Here is an 18,436-nt window from a genome sequence, read left to right as displayed (position 1 = left end):
TTTTTATTTTCTATGGTTCTTGTAAGATGGGTATCCCTGCTACTAAGCAGACTCTCAGCAGGTAGATTGTAGATACCACTTCTCTTTCCTACAAGATCTCTGATCTTTCCTCCCCCTTAGGGGTCAAAGCTCACTCTACTAGAGGAATGACAGCCTCCAAGGCCTTCCTGTCCTTGACATCTGTAACACTGCAGGCTGGTATGTGCACACACACACACTGTGAACACACACCCGGAGCAGTGGGGAGCCATTTATGCTGCGGCGCCTGGGGAGCAGTTGGGGGTTCGATGCCTTGCTCAAGGGCACCTAAGTCGTGGTATTGAGGATGGAGAGAGCACTGTTCATGCACTCCCCCCACCAACCTTTCAATTGCGAGTCCGACTCTCTAACCATTAGGCCACGACTTCCCCTTTACAACCTCAATGTGCATACAACTCTGGGTTTCTCTGTTCTCTCCCCTTAGCTGTGCTCTTCCAAATAAGGCAGAAATTTGTAAGTCTGATGACGGGAAACCATGGCCATACATGTAAACTAGGGATGTTTCATGTTATAGCGGAGACTCAGTAAATCATTGCAGCTGTAAATCATCAGTCCATCATTTCTCAAACTACAGCTTTGAGTGCAAGAACACAATTTACAGTGTATTTTAAATTCTAAATCCAAGATAAATTTCAAATAGCATATTCATGAAAGTCTATAGAAAAAATAATGTCTATAGATAAACAGAGTCTCTCAGTTGTCCTCGTTGTGAAAAAAAAAGGATCATACAGTCATTTGAGTTCAAATACAGAAAAATGCTGGAAAACCAAAGACTTTGTGGAACCTGAAGAATTTTTCTGAAGAACAGCAGACAGCACAAACAAGGGACTCATGAACCGCTATCACTAAACAAAAAGCACAGCTGTGGATCATTTAGGTAACAACAGTATTAAAAATGTAAGTGCATGTAAACTTCTGAACGGGGTCATTTTTACAAATTCAACTATTGTTTTCTCTTGTGGACTACATGTAAACATGTTTTATGTGAAATATCTTATTCAGATCAGTGCTAAATAAACAATAACATGCATTTTGTATGATTCCTGTTATTTTGTTAAAATAATTTTGCAGATTCTGCAAGGTGTATGTAAACTTTTGACTTCAACTGTATATATGTCCTTCAGTTCTTTTTTATAATTATGCCTGTTAAAATGTATTCTTCAAGCTTCTGTTAATTGCACTGTTCATAGCATTGCTGTATCGTACCACTTGTCATAAATCATGTAACAGTGAATGTTTTTATATAGGCCTACATATAGGCCTCTCATGAATAGCCTTTATATGGTTATATTGTGTTTGTTTTATTATTATTCTGAGAATAGACCTATGATCTTCTTTCCTCACCCGAATTGCTCCACAACTAAAATTCTAAATCAACATTTGGAGGTGATAAATGCTATATCAAGGCAATTATAATACAACATTTTATGCTGTTCTAGCTTGTCAGTCAACATAAGCGTCACCCACAGAATAATGCAAGGACATCTCTGCCAAAATTTTGTCCACATTTACATTTACCGTCAGGAGCCGGTACTGATGTAGGCCTTAATGATGTAACTAAAACATTCACTCTTTCTGGAATATAAATTGTTAAACAGATTATCTGTGTTTTTAATTCAACAGTTTCTAATTTGACAGTACTTTTCCATTATTTAATACTTTTATTTTTTCCTTTTTTTTTCTTTATAGTGCAGGAACCTTGAGAAAACTCACCTGACTATAACTTTCTAGAAACCCCGAAGACCTTGATTAGCTTCTGTGATTGGTTATGGCTAGTGATAATCTCTGCCAAAAGTGGATCCCGAGTGTCAGAGTTGAGAACCAACCCCTGCTCTGTGCTAATAAAGTCTGTCACCGGTTGTGGGAGAGGGTTAAAAACATCACAACACCACAAAAGACAGCACTCTTTTCAAGATACTGTTTATGATTCATGGGGAATTAAAAAAAAAAGGAATTGGTGAATTTGTATGATTATGGGGTGGTTGTGTACACAAATACCAAGTAAGAGTGAATTATACATAATAGTTACCCTTTTATTCAAACAAGTCAAGTCACCTTTATTTATATTGCGCTTTAAACAAAATACATTGCGTCAAAGCAACTGAACAACATTCATTAGGAAAACAGTGTGTCAATAATGCAAATCGACAGTTAAAGGCAGTTAATCATTGAATTCAGTGATGTCATCTCTGTTCAGTTTAAATAGTGTCTGTGCATTTATTTGCAATCAAGTCAACGATATCACTGTAGATGAAGTGACCCCAAACAAGCAAGGATAAATGGCAAAATCCTAAAACTTCCCATCAAACTGAATCTAACCGCTCTGAACTGTACAGTTCAAGTTTTACTTATAGGAATGATGCTACATATACTTCTAGCATTTTTTTTTTTTAGCATTTTTACCCCAGCAAAATTTTCTTTTTATGTGATTCTTTCAATTTGCAGAAATGATCCCCCAGGGATAATAAAAAACAAACAAGCAAACAAACAACTAAAAACATTTGCCTATGTCTCTTCACTTTTTGATCTCCAGGATTTGAAATTCACAACTGTATTTCCTGCATAAGACACCATAACGAGTGAGGCAAATATCTGAAAAGGAAAAGAACAGAAATTTGTCATTCAGGTTATTATTCAGGTTATAGGCTACTGCTGCAATTTATTTTTGTAATTGCGAGACACACAAACAATGCCGTACAGTAATGTCTCTTTACTTAATGTCAACTCATTATTTCAGTCCAGGAAAATAATCAACCATGGAAGGAAATACAGATGCTAGGCTATAAGAAAACAAGAGTATTGCTAAACTAATCCAAGTACTACTCGCTGCAGACTGTAGCGCGGCGACGTCACGTATGTACGTAACGTATGTACGTGACGTGCGTTTACCGCTCATGCGCAGTAACGTATACGTATTTACCATAAATTCGATTGTGCGCCGTACTGACTGTCATTAATGCGCATATCCAGGTTCTTTCACTTCCGGATGTTCGTAAGGTATGGTGGATATGAGATATTACTTTTGTTTTCTTAAAAATTTGCGTTTAAATTGCTTTTAATTGTAATAATGCTTTGGTCATAATCATAGAGAGTGCCATTGCAAATGTGTGCGATTTCAAACACTTATGACATGTTTTATGATATAGTATTCGAATGCTGGTCTTTCAAAGTCTTATTTCGCCTAAAATGAACCATTAAAGATGTCTTAAAATAGAGCAGAGAGACTTTATTAATGTTAGTAAAGCCATTCCCGTATGAAACAAAAATATATTGCAGTATATTGGAAAATATCATGTAATATATTAGGCATATATTCTTATATATGGGATTTAATATTAATTTTTTCCAATATATTACAATATATTGAAAGCGGCAATCATTTGTATAATTTGCAATATATTATATGATATATGTATCATCAATATATTATTCAATGTATTCAAATATATAATATATTAGAAAATAAAAAGGGAAAATAATATATTACAATGTATTACAATATATTTTAAGAAATGATGGTTGCATGCATTGCAAAAAAAAAAATCATATTTGTAATCTTTTTCATTAACATTATCAAAGATTAATAGATACTGTAACACATGTATTGTTCATTGTTAGTTCGTGTTAATTAATACATTAACTAGTGTTTACTAATGACACCTTATTGTAAAGTGTTACCTCTTAAATTGACCTTCATATATCTTAATATGACTTTTTGGGGACATTGTCAGTGAGAAGAAATTCAGAGAAGAGACTCACTTCATGTGGCTAGAGTCCTGTAATTATCTGTTTTTCTTTCTCTGACAGACTGTATAGCCCTCAACTGTAACATTTTCAAATCGAAAAAAACTTCAAACTTTCAGGCCATGCTTTCTCATGCCAAGCCAACCTAAATTTTCACTTGACAAAGTTTATTAATTTAGTTTATGTTAATGCTGGTTATAAATTAAATCTCTTCGGTAGTTTACAGACAAAGAAAATTTTTACTTTTTCTAACACCATGCTATAATATATTTAAAAATACATTTAAAATATTTTCCTTGTATGCCTCTTTTGCCTTTCTTCAAAATGATTTAATATTGCTTTAGTATTGTTTGTTCTTTTATGGAAATTAGGTGTCGTGAACTGGAGTGCATTGTCTGAACAATACAACCGGGCGTCATGTTCTCTGACCCAGTAGGTACGGTGCAGTGAGATATTTAAAGACTGTCCACCTGGCTGTGAGGAATCGCAGGAGGAGAGTCCTGTGTGGGTTTTATCCATTCAAAGAATTTGAGGGCTACTGCTTGACTTATTGTTTTATCAGTGATGGAGGTGAATTTCATTTTTTTTTTTCTTGTGTCATGTCTATAGTCTTAATCTATATTTGTATATACAATTATATTTTCTGTTTTGTTCTTTGAAATAAATAAAAAAAGATTACTGTCATCAGTTTGGTTTTTTTGGAGGCACTTTGCATAAAATGGGATGCAGACACTGAAAATATACTGTATGTAGTCAACTGAACTTAAAACTACTTTATTGGCTTAAATGTTTCACATGCAGAATTGCCAAAGCAAAAGAAAAATGTCCAAATTTATAGTTAAAAAATAGATAAACAAGAACCATAGCAAAAGAAGGATTAAAATAAGAAAGTCAGTGGCTATTTACACTTAGAGCAAATGGCTATAGATTCTATTTATACTATGTTAAAATAGCAGGATTTTCTGCTATTTATATTACTTATTGCAAATAGTGGCAATTATTTGCACCTCAGTATTGTAGTACATTATAAAACAGTATGCAATAATGACTGAGTGTAAATTATAATTTTAATTCAAATTATTAAATGGATGCCAGCATATTAGGACAATAAAGCCCTCCCTCAAAACTGTTTGATTATTTCCTTCGTTTTTATTTAAAATAAATGCTTTTCTGATGTGATTTGAAATTTGAAAAGGTAGGGAAAAAAGGCAGATTCGGACCGGATCGATTGCATCAAATTGTGAACAACACACGTTTGACCATCTGCACTATTAGAGCCGACGACTGTACTTTATCTGTTGTAATTTTGACTAGCTCAATAAGAAATATAAGGTGCCATTAAAGTGTAATATTACAATATACAGTGAAGTAAAGTGCAACAGAATGTTAATATATTGTAAGATACACAGATATTACAGAATAAACTTTATTTCCGTATAATTTTACTTCAGATGAAACATGGTTAAACATGGTTCTTTTTCCCGTCTTTTTACACCTTAATGTTCTTTAATACTTTACAATTTTATTAGAGTTTTCTTTTAAGTATGCGCATTGTTTTAATGCACGCACGACCCGAAAACAACTAACGTCATCACGCTATGCAAATTACAAGCGCATGCGCGGTAAACACATACGTGACGTACATACGTGACGTACGTACGTGACGTCACCGCGCTACAGTCTGCAGCGAAGGGTGTCTCAACTAATCAGGGATGTTGCTTTTCATACCGTTGATGCCACCCAGCTGATGAAGTAGTAGCGCCCCCTAATGGCCTCATTCAAAGATATGGCACAAAACACAGCTGCTGTCAGGTACAATACAGAAGCGCTGCCATTAAAGCATATTCCCTGTGAATTAACAAGCATTTAGTTTAACGAAAGTTTGGTTAAAAATAAATCTTGGACATTCATTTGTGTAGTTTAATTTAGATAAGTTTAACCAATATTTATTCAAATCTACGCACCAAAATTTTCCATGGGATCTTGGGAATCCTTGTGTGGGCCATAGTCAGGTATATGAGGAAGAGAATGACAGTAAGCACCCAATAAAACACTGACACAAACATTACCCATCCCAGTGCAGGAATATGGAGGTACTCCGTCCCACCAATCAGGGTCCACACCAGAAGCCCAAACACCTGAGGTTGAAGATGAAGCACAGACACTCAACTGACTGAAACAGAACAATTTAAACACACTGAAACTGATCTGAAACCAGCCACAAGAAAGCAGATAACGGGCATCACATGAGATAGCATTTCTGTAGCTCAAACAGAGGCCTAGGCTAGTGTCTATGACACTAACAAAGCCATTGTTGTTTGAATACAGGAAATACACAAACTGATAAAACATATAACTTGAATGCACTGTAAGGCACTTTTGATAAATGCATCTGCCAAATGCCAACTCATATTTTTAGGACCTGAACATTTTTTTTAGAAGGTAGCTGTAAAAAAACATTTTGTCAAACTAAATAAAACAATGACAATCATGTTCTCTAAGCAGCAGAACTGGGCCTAGCCACCACTCCTTAACACCATATTGTTCTCCTGAGACTTCCCACCCTCCCTTCCTGTTATAAATTCCTGCAAAGAATTTCTCACTTGGTTCATGATATTACAGGAAAAATTATTTTGGGTTTGGAAGACAGAGCTAGCTATAGATTAGAACAGGAAAGAGAATGCTTAGATTTGACTCAGAGTGTGTGGTGGAAGGAAGAAGAACAATACAAGCCGAAAGGAAGAGTTTGTTTTCCAACTGTTTTGGTTGGTCCTCTTCCTCTCTTTCCTTAGTGAGTAATTATCTTCATGAGCAACAAAAATTCTTACATTTTGTTGTTCCTATTCACCATATACTGTATGGTTGCAAACTATTCCTTGTGAAAAAGAAGTGTACTTGTATTGAATATAGCAGTACACTTCCGATTTAGTAAAATATATATAAACCTGTTTGTGATAATATCAATGAAATATAATGTCACTTAAGTATACTTAAAAGAGTAAATGTTTACGATTATATTTCTTAACTCACTACAAAAAATTGCATTTTGTAAATAATGTTAAATTTAAAGGTTTACGGTATATTTCAAATCATGTTTAACTTTTTTTTCTCATGCTTTAAGTACACTTATTCTGTGTTGTGTTGACTAACATATTAAAGCATGTTTTATCGAATATTACTATTACAAAAGTAAGTCAATTTCTTACTTCCTATATAGCTTCATTATTGCAAATGTGTAATTACAAATATATTCAAATGCATAAAGTTTCAATAGATATTCATATTTGGTAGCCTAACTGAACTATATTTTAGCTACCATTAATGTTTGTTAATAGAGTCAGTAGTAGGCCTGCATCTGAACTATTTTTCAAAGGCAAATAATAATAATAATAATAATACATTAGGCACTCTTAACTTTTAGCTGCATTGTACTACCACACAAATTTTATATATTTTACATGTTCATTCAGTTGTAAATAGCATGCAATTACGCTTCCTAACATTATTTAATTTACACTTAAATACATAATTTTAAATTAGACCTATATTGTTTTCATAATAAATACTCTTTTAAAGTTAAAGTTTACTACTTTTTTTTAAAGCTGATAAACAGTGCAGATGAAATAAAATAAATGAAAATTATATATATATATATATATATATATATATATATATATATATATATATATATATATATATACTGAAATAAAATATTTCCAAAACCAGTTTCACTTTTGCTATATCAAGAGATACATCTTTGCATTCTCTTCTGGGAAATGGAGAGTGGAAAACAGTGCAAAAACTGTCCTTTTCTAAGCAGAGATAACTCCAGTCTAGATTAGTTTTCTTTTCTTGTGACTTAAAAGTAAGCCAATACTTAAGATTTCTAAACAAGTTTAGATTCATTCAGCTATCTCAGCTATACTTACGATTTCTCCAGCCATAAACACGCCAGAAGCAGAGCGAATAAAGTTCCCATCATAATCTAACTTGGAATGTGACAAGCCCAAACTCTCTATATTTGAGCTCTTACTGGTTCTGTCGATAATGGTGCTGGTGCTGTCGGTGCGGGACTCGGGGTCGATCTCCATTCTAACGGAATTACAAAAACTCCCGGAATAAACTAAGAAAGGATCCCTGCTTCCGAAGTAAATGAAACCTACTATGGTAGAGGCTTAGCCAATAAAAGGGTTGTCAGATTCGTGAAAGAATCGTTCTTTTTGAAACGGATCTTTTTAATGAATTTGCTGAACCGGTTCACAATCATAATATTAATCGGAATGCTGCGGTTCGATCGGCTCTCAAGCATCACTTCACTGACCGAGGCGAGAAGACCCGCGATGATCCAGTAAAACAAGATAAAGATGTAAATACAAGAACAGACGCAGTAGTAAGTTGATGGAAAGTAATTATTGTGCTTCCACGTTTAGCCTGCATCCAGTCGTTTAGAAGCTGCGATGCACTTGATATGTAATAGCTTATAATACATTAGAATGTTAAGTTTTTATCTGTTTTTCTGTTTCTTTTTTTAATTGCCTATTCTCTCCAACCAATTGCTCTTTTGCTCGTTCTGATTTAAAGGCAACGTATTTTACGCAAACCCATTTCTATAAAATTGTAGGTGCTGAAGCAAATAATTACAAAATAAATCGCCAACCAAATCAAAACGATTATTTCTTACAAATTACACTATAGACCTAGTCTATCAACAAAATAAATGGGCAAATAGCCTATATACGAAAAAACTCCTTACAAATAAACGTAATTATTAACAACAAAATAAAACAACTAACAGCAACTAACGTGTTATATATATATAGGTTAGTGCTATTGAAAAGTTACTGAAGAGAGTTAGAATGATCAAATTAATATGAACAAGCCAGTCAAACCATCACTGTTCTAACATTTTTAATATCAACGAGATAGCACTGGCATAGAATTAGGCTAATTTTGCTATGCTGAAGAGAACCCGACATCTCCTGTCGAGAACGCTTAGGCCTGATGGTGCATTAACCTGACCTCATTGGATCATCCGTGAATGATCACCAAAAGACAACAGTACATTTTTATGACCAAAACGACACAAATGACCCCACTACCCTTTTTTCCCCTGTAATAATTCCAGTATGTCGCAAGAGGGCAGCAAATCCACAGAAGTGGTCAAACGATGGTATTGAAAGGTTCATCTGTTACTGATTTAGAGTCTCTAGGCCAGCATTTTACCAACCAGTGGTTTGCAGAAAATAGGCTCCTACCAAAATGTTCTTCAAAACTCTTTCATGACTGTTAATTGTTTTATTTGTGATATCTTAATTGCACACTATATTGTCCATTGTACTATTATTATTAAATATTATCTAGATCGCAACATTTAAAAAGTCATTACATAACTCTATTATTACTGACATCATTCAGTTCATTTAATTAAATTTATGAGGAGAACGACCAATCAAAAATCTATTTCTGTTACAATATATATAACACAGTCACCATAAACCTATTATTTGATGGCTGTTCACCCCATCCTTTCTGCCAGCTCTCTACATCAAAGGTTTGCTTTCACTTTGTTGATCTGATTTTTTATTTATGACTAAACAAACCTGAAAATGCCATGAAAGCATCTTGCCCAGCTGTATTGCTCTACCCCGTCTGTTACAGGCAATATCACTGAACAAGCTTCAACTAATGAATTAAAATATTTCATTTGAGACTCCATACGTAGCCATTATTAATACTCCGTACAGGAAAGAGCGTATTACAATCCTGAAAAAGAAAATAAGAGAAACTGATTAAATTAAATAGAATTGATTGATTTTTTTTTTTTTTTTACAATGAATACTTGATTAGAAAGAAAACAGTTGATAAATATGTACCTTGCTTTTTCAGCATTTAAAACCCTAATAGACTCATGTTATATTTGTTTATAATCAGAAGGCTTTAAATCCAGTATTATTTATTATCTATAAGATTTTAATTGAAATGAGTTTGATTCATGAAATAAACATGCCAAAGATTCCTGGTGAAAAAAAAACATGGCAAAAATAAGATGTCCATTGCCCTGCGTGTGGCCTGTTCGTCTCAGTAACCTCTATTTACTAATTGTTGTTCACAGCGGTCACCATGTAGTCAGTTGTAAAGGTTATGCTTTCGATAAATGCACGGTTCCACAGAATGTAATTAAGTCATCTTAGGAGGAGACGTGCTGTGAGACTCAGGCTGGTATAATGCTTTGCAGGCAGCCATGTTTAAGACGCATGAGTTTATTTAATAGTTTAGCAGAAATTAAATTAAAGGTCTAGTTATTGTAACTGTAAAAAAGAAATAAGCCATGCAGAATATATCATAAACATTACCTACTAACTATAATACATTATAAAAACAATGTATTTTCATTATATTACATTAACAAAAATGATTTCCATCATATTGTGACAGCAGTCAATTTGAAGTTAATTTGAGAGGAGTCTAGGCACAGACAGTCTCCATGAGAGTAGCAAGGTTGAAAGTTCAATGTCATATACCTTTGCTTTGTACTTTAATTGTAGCTAATGGCAAAGTCAGGATGTGCGCGAGCACTGCTGTAAAAATCATTAATTGCTCTTTCTTATGTTATTCAGGTTAAATATTTCCCTCTCTAATTTCAAGAAATATTCAGTATGGAAATTTTGGATATACATTTTTTTTTTTGTAAATAAATAATGAAAAATTTAATCAGATGAGGGAACTAAAGCAAATAATTAAGCATACAAAAATATTCATGGGATGTTTTTCTTCTTCTTTTTAATCTATGAACCCTATTTAAATTTGTATTTACTAATAAATATCCAGCCATATTTGTACTTGTTCAAAGTTGACAGTAATAACAACAAAATGTCTTCTGAGTAAATTCTATTATTGGTAGTCAGAGGCACTACAAGGGCTGTTCTTGTTTTTAAGAAGAAAGTCTTCAGCTTTGTCTGTGAATACGTCTTGCTCAAGGGACCGTATACTGATAAATAACCCTCATAATGCACCAATTGTTTCTGAGATAATAACAAAGACTGTTAATAGGACTGTTATGAGTCTTTAAATCAACAGAACTGTTTTGACCTGTGGGATTTGTTTATATCACAAAAGTACAGTAATCAATACTAAACCCGATGCTGAATCCATGCATTACTTTCTAATTACCAGATCTGTGGAGTCTATGTGTATTAAAAAGATCTAGATCAGATTAGGATATCTTAAGCCTTTAAAAAGAAAAGTAGGTGCTGGGAGTTTCTCAGCATAAATCCACATCAGAGAAAAAGAGATGGAAAATGTACAATTTACAAAACACAATTACGTTAAATTGTAGGCAGAATGAATATATATATATATATAAGAAGAACTATACTCAGTCGGATAAAAATACTAGATCTGATTATGATGAAACACTAGACTCTCATCCAAACAAGCTCAAAACAATCACATATTCTATGTGATGGTAATCTGTCACGAGAGCTCACTACAACATCCATTTACTTTGAGTTTTATCCCTTAATTCCAATTCAAAGGGCTTGTGCCATTGCAGTGGAGCCAGGGTCAGGAAAGGTCAAAGGTTAAAAGGGGGCTGTCGTGGTCGTGACACTTCTGCAATCACACATGAGAACACAAACTCTGCAACCTCAGCTAACAGTTGCAACAGTATCGAGCTGGTTGCTAAAATAATCTTAAAGTGGAACTTTTTCAAACAAGTCTCGGGGAAAAGAAAGTCTTTCATCAAGAATTGATAGGGTAAAAGCAGCTAAGTGTCCTTTAACACTCAGTCTCTCCGTTACCTCAAACTTAATGATGACTCCAGAGGATGGTCACATTCAAGATGGAGTCCTATAGGTAGATGAAAATCAGATCTCTCCTTTTGCACTTTTCAGCCATGAAAATGGTTATCGTGCCACTGTAAAATCCTTGAAGCAAAATTGAAAAAGGAAATTAAACCGACTGAATTATCTATTTTTTTTTTAAATCATGAATGAAGGGTCTTTCATGGTCTCTGGAGCAAGAAGGGAGTGTGTTTGAAGGAAGAGGGGGATGGTGGGTCTGCATTAAGACATTCTCATCCCTGATGATTCTTCCTGCTGCCTTTTATTTCCTTTCCTCTTCACCCAGACTCTGACGCGGTGGTAAGCCGCTCTGAGAATCATTGAAAGGGTGAACGAGGAGCCAACACCGAAGGGATTAATTATTTCGGTGTCTAGGACCAATCCGGATTTACCAAACCACTCAGAGACACAGGCAAATCCTCTCACCTCTGTATGAGAACAACATACATGCAAACATTTTAATCAGAGTCCGAAGAGGAGCAGAGGACCATGGGAACAGATACTGCGATATGCCCATGATCAGTTTACATCTGCTCAGCCTTGGACCTGCCAGATATAATCAATGCTACCATTTGTATGAAGAGCAAAAAGAAAAAAATAAATCCATTCTGTCTACAAACTGACCATGAAGACAGGTGATCTGAGACAGTTCAATCAAAATGGTTATACCCCATTCAAATCTGACTCCAGGTCACGTGTTTGCAGACTTTTTTACTTAGCTCAGCGATGCAGCCACAAAGAATTATAGAAATTACATAGCTCAATATTAAATACTTGTAGATATCTACATCTGTAAATAGAATGCCAAATTTGCAATGCTAGAATGTAAGTGTTTTGTGTTGGCTAAACATCAAAATTATTTGTAGCTTCTAAATATCTTTGTATTTTTTGTTGCATTATTTATTTATTTTAGATGAAATGTAAAATGTAAAAAAAATTAAAATTTTATATGTGTGTGTAACCTGCACCACTAAACCAGTCATAATCCTTTTTTTTTTTTTTTTTTTTACTGAGATCATCTGAACGTTGAATAAGCTTTCCATTGATGTATGGAAGGATGGATGTTAGGATATGACAATATTTGGCCGAAATACAACTATTTGAAAATCTGGAATCTGACGGTGCAAAATTACTAATTAAATATACAATTTTGATATTTTTGTGGTAGGAAATTTCCAAAATATTTAAATGGAAAATGTGATCTTTACTAAAGCTGGCCACACACTAGAGGATTTTAAAGCTGATTTTAAGGCCAATTTGCACCCCCGAATGATCAGGAGGTGTGGCCTGATTTACGGCTTGGCTTTGGGGGTTTTGTCCCCAAAATCCTCTATTGTGTGGTGTCATTACAATTATTTAACTGCTCTCAATTGAGACAAAGCGTCCCAGAACTCAAATCGTAAATATCAAACATGTCAACGTTGATTGTTCTCCATTTGTTTCTCTTCTCTAGACACGTTTGCTCTCGCGAGTCTCCGTGAGATCTCATGTCACTGTGAAATCGTCCCTACAATCGACAAGTGTGTGATCACGCGGCCTGGTCGAATCATCTAGTGTATGCCTTCAGAGAATTATAAGGCTAAAAATCGGTTGAAACTGTCTTCATGTCTGTGGTCTCTCATAGTTTTAAAATCGGTTAAGATTCTAAAATCTTCTAGTCTGCAGCCAGCTTAAATATCCAAATTATTTTTGACATAAAACAAAAGTCAATCATTTTGACCCATGTTGGCTATTGCTACAAACATACCTGTGCGACTTTGAGACTGGTTTTGTGGTCCAGGGTCACACAGCTATATGAATGAGGAGCCAACACCGTAATAATAAAAGAAATCAAAATTGTATTAAAATGTATTATTTAACTATATCAGTTGAATCAAAATGTGTTACTTAACTATATGAATTAAACTTGCTACATTTTGGACAATTTAACATAAAAATAAAAAAAAAGAATAGTACTTTAATACTTTTTAATAATTCTGTGTGCATACAATTTATGAAATGGATTTATCCATTTCATGAATTAAGTTTTTTCATTTTTTTTTTTATTGTACAAATAAAACATTCCTGGGAATCTCTCTTATTCGAGTGTCAGTGATGTGCCTGTGTAGAAGTCAGGGCCCTCAGCTGGGGCCCATTTCACAGCGCTAATGTATTTCACCCAGCTCAGTATGATCCACATCGCCGCAGGTGATCCATGTCAGCTGCCTCATTTACACTGGCCCGATACTGGGGACCTTCTCAGAACATTACATTCATGCTGGAAAACTGCAGTCTGTCAGGCCAAACTACCACCTTCGATACCGTGCCACTGTCCCATGCAACCTACATCATAAATGTACTGATTTAATTTGATCTTTTTATTATTTGACTGCAGTCTTGCTGTTAATATTCAGGTGTGTATTGGAAAAAATGGGTGCTTTATAAATGTATTTAGAATTTCAAACAAACTCTGGAGCTGTTTCCAGCCCTACCACAAAAGATAAGGTGAGCGCTACATGAGAATGAACAGCAAAATAAAAGCTTTGATTGACAGCGTTCATTATATATTATTCACAGTATGTTATTAAAACATTCTGAAAGACGGTTTTGTACATACAGGTGTTTAATATTTCTCTGGGTTTTGTATGGTGTTCATATGTGCCTATTAATTATAGATTCATATACTATAAAATATATGTTGTTGACACCGCCCTTTGCCCAGCCCCTGCCCCACTGAGCATTCAGAGCTCAAATCTATTCTCCTAAACGCCTCCCTGCTGCCAGAACAACACACAAACACACACACACAAATACTTTCCGCCCTCCTCTGCAGTCACTTGTCAGCTAAACCAGATGTCGCCTCATAATTGGCTGATGTGGGCACCCACAAAAGCGAAGACATTATTACACACAAACGCACACACAAACACACACACACACACACACACACACACACACTCAAACACACACAAACTCCAGACGCCGTTGCACCCCATCCCACATCCCATCATCTTCTTCCCTATCCGAACCCAAACAAGCTTCCTACACTACAATAAATAAAACCGTCTCACACAGGCAACTATTTAAGCCCGTATTGCTTGCAAACATCTACAAGAGAGAGCGATAATCAAGCCGGATGTGATTTAATCCCACAAAAACAAAGCCGGGGCGAGGTATAAAAATGGCGGAGGTAGTTGTGGGAGATGGAGAGCAGGTCTGGTCTGTGGTTGCGTTGGTGGATTATTCCCTGACACAGAGAGAGCATATCTAATCAGCATTCTTGAAACCAAGCCGGGGTGAGAAAATAGATCCCAGTCTTAGTCTGGCGGTCCCCCTGCTGTGCTACCTGTCAAAGCCAATATTTCCCCTTCAGCTCCCCACAACAAGACCACATTTACCTCCTTTTATATATTACCCATCATTCCCCTCAACAAACTCAAGTACCTCCTTAATATGTTTGCCAGTTGTAATTGGTATATGAATAGAAGTTCTCCTGATTTCTCTTCATTTAGATTTTGAAAAAAAAAAAAAAAAAAAAAAAAAAAAAAAAAAAAATATATATATATATATATATATATATATATATATATATATATATATATATATATATATTGATGATGTAGATATTTTGGCTAGATTGCGAAGTATGAGTCCTGTCGTATGTAGCATGTGGTGCAATCTGCGAATTTGACGAAAACAAAAGATGGTAAGCGATATATCAGAATTTGGCGAAAGGTTAGATTCACACGCACAGCTATGGAGAACCGGAAAAAGAAAACTCGCAAGCGATGGCTAAATTTCATTATGTTTTGGCAGGATATTCCGATAACTTACTGGGGATACATTCTCTGTGTTATGCAGTGAAAAAATCATTTGCATTTTTTTTTTCCGCAAGTGTGAAGTATCAAAGGCGGGCCCCTGCTGAGCAGCGAATAGACAGAGCTGGCAGAGGCATGAATTTTTTAGCAGCTTTCGCCCTCCCTTTCTCTCTCTTTCTCTCTTTTCCTGTCGGTTCAGTCGATACGCTGCGTGGACGAGAAGCCCAGGCTGCATGCGAACAAGCTGAGCTGCATCCCCGGAATTCCACCAGCTTCGTGAACTGGTACCTGAATACCAAATTGAAAGTAGATGTGTAAATACAATTCTTGTGAGTGTTTCTTTACTTCCTCAGAAGTGATTATCCGTGGCAGCAGATGTGAAAAATCTGGAACTCTTTCATATGTTTACCTCTCTTCTACCGCTGGGGACGCACACTATATGCCAGTTTGTTTCAGTCGTTCATATTAATTAGGCTTCGGTTTCAGTCAAATCCCACCCTTAAGAACAGGGTGAAGGAAATGTTTTGACTCTTGCAGAACAGACTTGAGCTTGGCAGTCGATTTTTAATCAAAGGGGGATCTGGGGATGTGGCCATGTTCTACATCTGAATACAAGTGCAGACAGAGAGGAGCTAAATTATGATTCGGAGAAAAAAAAAAAAAAAAAAAAAAACAATTCTCTTCAACCTTGTTTTCATTATTAATGATATGCAGTCCAATAAAGGAATATTGTTGACACTGGCAAACCAAACGTGGCTAGTGGTAGCATTTAGGGGTATATATTTCTGTTTATTAAAAGTCCAAACAAAAAGCTTAAATGAAACAAAAAAAACCACACACACACATTAAAACGAAATAACCAAACATAAAATTAATATTTGCAAATATGATTCTAAATAGTAATTGCAGATATTTTTATTTTTATTATTATCTAATAATAAATAAACAAATATTTAAAATGGCTATACATTCATTATAATTTATAATAATCTATAATCATAATTTATTATAATCACACAAAAAAATCATAAAACTGTTTAAAACTTCTTAAAGTACTGATAATTTAAATACAGTCAAATACATATTAAACTATTAAGATTAAAATTATTATTAGTAAACACAAAAATCTTAACACTCTAATCATCTAATCATTCACAAAGTATTAACATTTTAATGCTGAAAAACATATTCAGTTATTATTACTATCTGTGGTTATAATAATAATAATAATAATAATAACAAATACATAATGACTGAATATCTAAAAAAGATGATCATGTGCAAATAATAGAAATTTAGTTTTCATACAAAAATGTGAAGTAACATGCATGTAAAGTGCTCAGGTCTTAAACGAATGATCATTGATATGGAAGTGTTTAGGTTTATGCATAGGTTATTCATCTGCAAATGTACCGTACAGCTATTTTGAGCACAGCTAATGTCTTTAGGGGATCACGCTTGATCCAGCAGCCGTCTACCTGTTTCTAATCAGCTGTTTTCAGCACTGCTATCAATTTGCAAGTAATGTGTTTCTGAGAAGTCTGGCAGGTAAGCTCAAAGACATTTCCATATTGTTAACTTTAGCACAGAAGCGTGCAAATTCCCATGCCTGCAAATATTGTTATGCCGAGCAAAACTGCCAGGCCTATTTATTACAGCAAATAATTGAATGGTTCTGTTTAAAAAAGGGTTGGTGACTTATGCTGTAAAAAAAAATGAGAGACTCCAAACCAGAATTTCATGTCAGTGTCAGATAGCTTGAAAAAAATCCTATAAATGGAAAGTCCCATTATGCACTAAAACATCACTGCTGCTCAGACACTGTTATTATTTACTGTCTTCCAATATTTTAGAGGCCAAAAACTAATATTATGCAGGAGTTCTGGATCGGAGGCTAAGCACTGTGTTATTGAGGTATTTTTTTTAGAAAAGCATGCCAACTCCTGATAACTCTATTTATTAAGCATGTTAGTAAGCATAACAGTAATAATCCAAAAATCGAATGTCTATTTTTTTCCAATACAAAACATAGAAAATGCATTAAATGACCAATATAGAATTGCTAAATAAGACTTGACTACTTCTAGCCCCGCATCTCATGGTATTATATTTCTATTTTCTATTGCATGATTGCTTTGGCATATCAGACATGTCCACTTGCCTAATTATGTGTGTTAACGCACACATATGAACTATGTGGTTGTTTTGGCCACATATCACCTTAGACACATTGCCAGTGTGTTAGAGTGAGCTCGGGAACCTTACAGTGATGGAGTGAGACATGAAAGAAAGAGAGCCACTTAAGATACGGATCTTCCATATCCTCTCCTGCAGCACTTATATCTGCCATTATCAACTTCTAATAGAGCCATCGACACTATCTCAGTGAGAGGAAATGTCATTTAGATGTGTTTAGAATCACATTAGGGTACACAGTGAAGGTGCAAGCATTAGGATTGAATGACGGGGCTGTCTCTGTGTGTCTGCTGTGCTCAACTATAGCCCCTAGGGAACCAAGGTGATGGTAGTATCCTTCTTCAATGTTTTAGGGCTCTAATGGGCTGTTTTGTCACTGGGGCAGCTCGACCTGCCTGCTACTGATAAGAGTTTTCAAAAAGGCAAACACCAATGTGCCCCAAAGTACCTGGAACTTTGGTAATTGAGCCAACTCAGCTTCAACCAAAAATGAGAAACCTGTCATTATTTGCTCACCCTCATGTTTTCTTCTTCAGAGCACAAGAAGAAGAAATTTTGAAGAATAATGGTTTTGTTGATATTGGCTTCCACTGTATGGATTAAAACATTGAGACATTTCTCAAAATATCTTCTTTCAGCTTCCACAGCAGGTTTGTGTTTCTCTTCTGTATTTGTCCTTGTGAAAAAGAAGTGTGCTTAATTGTATTAATGGTGCACTTATAGTAAAATTTGGTTTTCACTTTATTTTAAAGTGTCCTTGTTAAATGTTACATGTACTTACCTATATAATAACAATAAATTATATAAGTTACCCTACTG

At 34.9% G+C, this 18,436-nt stretch overlaps 1 protein-coding gene across 1 annotated transcript; it reads right to left on the bottom strand.

Moving 5' to 3' along the window:
- Nucleotides 1-2,369: 2,369 nt before the first annotated feature.
- On the bottom strand, nucleotides 2,370-7,925 carry cmtm8b (CKLF-like MARVEL transmembrane domain containing 8b). Its single transcript, XM_059566993.1, has 4 exons — nucleotides 7,713-7,925; nucleotides 5,748-5,921; nucleotides 5,512-5,631; nucleotides 2,370-2,631 (listed from the first exon to the last, which is right to left on the bottom strand). Exons 1-4 carry the CDS (start codon nucleotides 7,872-7,874, stop codon nucleotides 2,545-2,547), a joined length of 543 nt encoding a protein of 180 aa, XP_059422976.1. The 5' UTR covers nucleotides 7,875-7,925; the 3' UTR covers nucleotides 2,370-2,544.
- Between the last annotated feature and the right edge of the window lie 10,511 nt (nucleotides 7,926-18,436).

Source organism: Carassius carassius, chromosome 15, assembly GCF_963082965.1.
Source record: "Carassius carassius chromosome 15, fCarCar2.1, whole genome shotgun sequence".
NCBI classification, from domain to species: domain Eukaryota; kingdom Metazoa; phylum Chordata; class Actinopteri; order Cypriniformes; family Cyprinidae; genus Carassius; species Carassius carassius.
The sequence above is the reverse complement of the archived record's forward strand: the minus strand, read 5'-3'. Positions and strand labels throughout refer to the sequence as shown.